Source organism: Octopus bimaculoides, unplaced genomic scaffold (assembly GCF_001194135.2).
Source record: "Octopus bimaculoides isolate UCB-OBI-ISO-001 unplaced genomic scaffold, ASM119413v2 Scaffold_92136, whole genome shotgun sequence".
Lineage (NCBI taxonomy): Eukaryota > Metazoa > Mollusca > Cephalopoda > Octopoda > Octopodidae > Octopus > Octopus bimaculoides.
The window spans coordinates 1-379 of NW_026368542.1; the positions used below are offsets into that span (position 1 = coordinate 1).

The following is a 379-nucleotide window of genomic DNA, read 5'->3' on the forward strand; positions in this document are numbered from 1 at the left end:
TCCACCCTGAGCAGCTGATAACTGGCAAAGAAGATGCTGCTAACAATTATGCCAGAGGTCATTATACTATTGGTAAAGAAATTGTTGATTTGGTTTTGGACAGGATCCGAAAACTTGCTGACCAATGTACTGGTTTGCAAGGCTTTTTAATCTTCCACAGTTTTGGTGGTGGAACTGGTTCTGGCTTCACATCTCTGCTCATGGAACGTCTAAGTGTTGACTATGGTAAGAAATCCAAACTGGAATTCTCTATTTATCCTGCTCCCCAAGTGGCAACTGCTGTTGTGGAACCTTATAATTCTATCCTTACCACCCACACCACACTAGAGCATTCTGACTGTGCATTCATGGTTGATAATGAAGCTATTTATGACATCTG

At 41.7% G+C, this 379-nt stretch overlaps 1 protein-coding gene across 1 annotated transcript; it reads left to right on the forward strand.

Annotated features, from left to right (window-relative positions):
* Positions 1–5: 5 nt before the first annotated feature.
* Positions 6–374, forward strand: LOC106867112 (tubulin alpha-1C chain; the record flags this gene model as incomplete). Its single annotated transcript, XM_014928357.1, has 1 exon — positions 6–374. A coding segment is annotated over one exon (369 nt), but the record flags the coding sequence as incomplete, so codon positions are not given.
* Between the last annotated feature and the right edge of the window lie 5 nt (positions 375–379).